Source organism: Stegastes partitus, unplaced genomic scaffold (genome assembly GCF_000690725.1).
Source record: "Stegastes partitus isolate 25-593 unplaced genomic scaffold, Stegastes_partitus-1.0.2 Scaffold1641, whole genome shotgun sequence".
In the NCBI taxonomy this organism is placed as follows: Eukaryota; Metazoa; Chordata; class Actinopteri; family Pomacentridae; genus Stegastes; species Stegastes partitus.
Window position 1 is genome coordinate 15,941 of NW_007579372.1, and position 4,436 is coordinate 20,376.

General features: G+C 38.8%; 1 protein-coding gene across 2 annotated transcripts in view; it reads right to left on the reverse strand.

The window, feature by feature from the left end:
• Positions 1-1,079: 1,079 nt before the first annotated feature.
• mzt2b (mitotic spindle organizing protein 2B) overlaps positions 1,080-4,436 on the reverse strand; it is a 7,775-nt gene continuing 4,418 nt past the window's right edge. For both annotated transcript variants that reach the window (XM_008301194.1, XM_008301193.1), the window contains one exon: positions 1,080-2,741. In XM_008301194.1, the coding sequence (XP_008299416.1) occupies positions 2,593-2,741 (149 nt within the window). In that variant the 3' untranslated portion in view covers positions 1,080-2,592. The remainder of the gene's footprint in view (positions 2,742-4,436) is intronic.

A 4,436-nucleotide genomic window follows, 5' to 3' on the forward strand; every position in this document is an offset into this window, starting at 1 on the left:
TCCAGAATTGCGATCTACCAGCTCTGTTGAACATATAACAAAAGGTAATGCACTAAATCACCTAAAACAGTGAAGAATAACCGACAAGGGAAGTAAAATTTTGTTGATTGGAAACTAATTCAAAGGCAGCAATGTATGACACAATGTAATCTATTAAATACAATGAATATAAAACAAAACAAAAAGAAATGGGCTACCTCAGGGCATCAGTGTAAAGTTAGTGATAACATTCTGAGCTGCCTAAATCAAGTCGCTACTCTAAATACAGCTGCTGCGCAAAAATGTTTCGTTTTACACTGTCAGTTTAGGCTATTCTTGTTTTTTGTTCCAGAAAAGCATCAGATTTTTGTTTCAGTTTGATTTGAAGTTGATTAATTGCTCAGCTCTAGAAGGCAATCATTCACAACACACACACCCTGCTAAAAGAATGCAGCCAAATCCAACACACAGCACCTCAGATCTCAGTGCATCTCGGGTGCGTCCACATGTAGAGATGTTAAAACCAGCTGTGGACGAGCCTGAAGATCCACTATTGCCATCAGTAATAGCTCCAAATCTTAAAAAACAGATCTGGTTTTGACCATGATGTAACCAGTTCATTATAGAATCTCTTTATCAGTGACATTGTTCTATTTTTCTATCATTTGCAGTCACTCACTCACAATAAGCCAACGACTCGGCGTTTGCTGCAATCCCTAACATCCTGCTAACTTACATAAGATTGATTCCAGTGAGTTTCTGTTGCCTCACTTGGACGTTTGTGGAGAATGATGTCGTTTCTACATCCATCTGCCGAGAGAGGGGAAACTTAAACACAAATATAAGCATTAATATGGAAACCTAAAAACCTTCTGCACAAACTCTGACACTATCAATAAAGAGGAAGGAGCAGTAAAGAATTTCTAACGAGGTAATTGATCTTATTTTTGCAGAGTTAATGAGGTACAAGTAATAATTCAAAGCATACAGGTCTTAAAGTACTTTGCGTGTGGAGGAGTTTGGGGGAAAGTAGTAGCATCAGATTGGGAAGAGAAGAGGAAAAAAAAGTAGGACTGGTGCAAATAAAGAGGCAAAGCTGATAAGGTTATCGTTACTGACTTTATTAAAGACTCATCAAGATATAAAAATGTTCACGTTGAATACAGGCATTTTCATCTTTCAGTAGAAAATATTGAAATATATTTTTTTGTTTTGTGTCATTCTGTTTTGTTTGAACTGTTTATGGCAAACGAGGCAAAAGGCTTCACTCACTCTGTACAACACCGGTCAGAACAAAGAATAGAGAAAAACTGCACTTTGACATGGTTAGAACCTCAAAGGACTGGCTTATCTAGATTAGAACATACAAAACCAAACAGATTTTCTCACTTAACCCTCTGAATCCTGAGCAGTTTCTGGACCTTTTTTTCTCCTGCCACGACTAGAAGTTGAGAAAACTGACAAATGTATTAGTTTTTTCACAATACCTTGCACATCAAGTCTAGAAAGATGTTTCACCCTGCTGAATGTATCTTCCAGTCACTTGTTCCTCTGTATACTGTGTTTTAGACATGGAGTGATTATTTTATCAATTAGGATGATTTATTTTCCTCCATTTTGTCATCTCCTCTCTGTTCTGTTGAACACAACCTGCAACTGAGCTGAAAAGTCCTTTTAGTCACACGATGGTTGGTCGCAGTCATGGCTGAGGAGTGGATTTTATTTTTTGTTTTTACACAATCTGATTGTTCAAACTGTTCATTTTTGGCAAATTTCTAAAAACACATGTATATTAAGGTGATTTTCATTAAATATCACAAATTTAAGATTTTGTTAACTTACCTATAAAACTGCACGTCACACATTAGATTAGTTCAAAAACTGCTGCAAAGTTGAACATCTCATGATTCTTTCTGTTTTTATAGTGCTGTGACCCTGTTAAATGGTGTCATTTTAGCATTGTTTTTGTTTAAAGATAACCTGTCTTTCAAATCCGCTGGCAAGATTTGGAGTTCAGAGGGTTAACATCTGCATTCAGTATCTATCTAGTCACGCGCGCAGCTTCATTGTATTTTCCAAGGCTGAGATATCACTCTCACATCACAGATCTCATTGTGAGCAGTTTCATTCAAACTACGTATTGACTATATACAACAGAGACATTGTTGGGCGCCCCTGTAGCTCACCTCGCTGAGCGGGCGACCCATAAACAGGGGCTACAGTTTTCCAACACAGCAGTCGTGGGTTTGACTCCCGCTCACGACCCTTTGCTGCAGGTCTCTCCCCATTCTTCTCCCCCCATTCCTGTCTATCTCTACTAAAATAAAGGCAAAAGCCCCAAAAATATACATATTAAAAAATAACTTTTAAAAAACATTGTTAATGGGAAGACTGCTGAATCTTTGAAATGTCAAATTGTGCTGAAAATAAAATTTCAATCAAAGGCACAAATTACCCTAAATCCAAGCAAATAATACCAAAAGAGAGACGCCGTATATATTTATTTACATATTTGCAATTTAGTTGAACCAATCCTTTACCACATTTAAACACGCATAAGTTAAATGTAAAGAAACCTACATATTTACAGGTGGCTTCACAGTGACCGCAGTCTTATGTGGAGTTGATCTGCGAGGACGAGCTGCTGCTGCCGGAGCTCTTGGTCTTCTGTCCTCTGGTGGCGCTGGGCTGCCGCTGCACTCGCTGGCTGGAAGCCTCCCTGCTCTTCTCACTGTGGCTCGCTCCAGCTTTACTGCGCACGGCTGCAACATAGCAAACACAAGCAGTCAAAGGAGAGGACAGAGAGGAGGGCCGTATGATTGTTGCTTCACATGTCTCGGGCAACATGGCACCGGTGGAAATGGTAAAGACAAAGAAAAGTCACAATGAGAAAAAGTAACTTTTCCCTCCTTCATTTGAGTACAGCTAACGATACGGCACATACACGCTGCACAGTTGATGATGATGAAGTGCTTTAAGGAACTATTATTAGAAAATTCACAAGAAACATATATATATACAAGACTGTGCACTATCAAGGTTTTCGAAACTACATTCTCACAATTTCACGGGAATCAGGCTCACATGTAGGTGTTCTACATGTAGAAGAATCTGTACCGTATTAACAGTGCTTGTGTATATGTCTTGTTCATTTTTTTCTGATGCTGCCTAAGTTTCTATTAAAAGCAAAAAAAGAGAATCCAGTTCTTTAAAGTTAAATTCAGTAGGGGAAAAAACACAAGCTGCCACCAGTACTATGGCCATTAAAACTGAAATAGGCATTGTTGTGTAACTTACATTGTTAAGCCTGACTTTGTTACTCAACGTAGTATTTGTGCTACTGCTAGACTACAGTCCATTTCAGATATTAGATAAGTAACATTGCTGCTTCTTCCATCTGTTAAAGTGACATCATTGTGCTGTTCAGATGTGGGTCAATTGTAATGTTTCTCACTGCTTGATTATGTTTCGACGTACCAACCACAGCGACGGAGAGAGCCTCGATTTTTGTCATACGTGGTGAGAACAGACAGAACATTTTGTCAATGTGTAATCTAACAACAGAAAATAAAAAATAAAAAGGGTAGCAGCTGTGACAGCATTAAGGACTCAGCCTGAGGATGACCAAGATCCTGACTGATCCCGTCTCCATGTTGGGTATCATTTATAATTATAAGTAATTAATGATGTTATTGCTGTTGTATATCTTTGTTGCTTTGGAGATGCTCATAAGGATCCTGCTGCTGTCTGATGCTGCAGGTTCTTAATAAACTCAGAGGAAAAATTCCTACAAACAGCTGGAAGCAAGAAAGTAAACTTTAGGTCCCGTGAATGTTTCGTCCAAACCTGGATTACAAGACAAACCTTCATATAAATGTTATTTTTATGGACTTTTTGGTTTGTAATAGATGTGAATTGGGAAGCAAAGTGAATTTTTAAAAAGGGATTTGTGATTTTTGGCGAATTTTGTGGAAAAACAAATTCCCAAATCACTTCACATCACTTGTTCATGTCTATCCATGGATGTAACTGCATCCAGTCCAGACTTGTGCCGTGTTGAAAGTAAACGCTACTAGGTCTGACCGAGTAAGATTGCTGTCGCGACTTTTACAGAAAAGAGAGCCGGGAGCTCATTCAGACAGGAAGCAAAAAACGTTTACATGCCATCAGATTAATGGAAAGGAGAGCGTGTCTGAAAGGGGCTTATGACACTTCTCTACTTGTGCCACTCTTGCAAAATGTTTTAGCATCTGCTGGTAAACTGTAGCTGTGCCTTCAATAACAGATCACACTCTTTAACAGCTCAGCACTCTCAGGGTTTGGCTACCGGCTACAGCCTGACTGGGTCGTGTGTGACCAGCAGCTATCATCAGTTAGTGTTTTGGCTATTTTGAGAAGCTGATATTATTCCATCAGTTTTTCAACTTTAAGACCTTTCTCTACTGGTATACCATGTT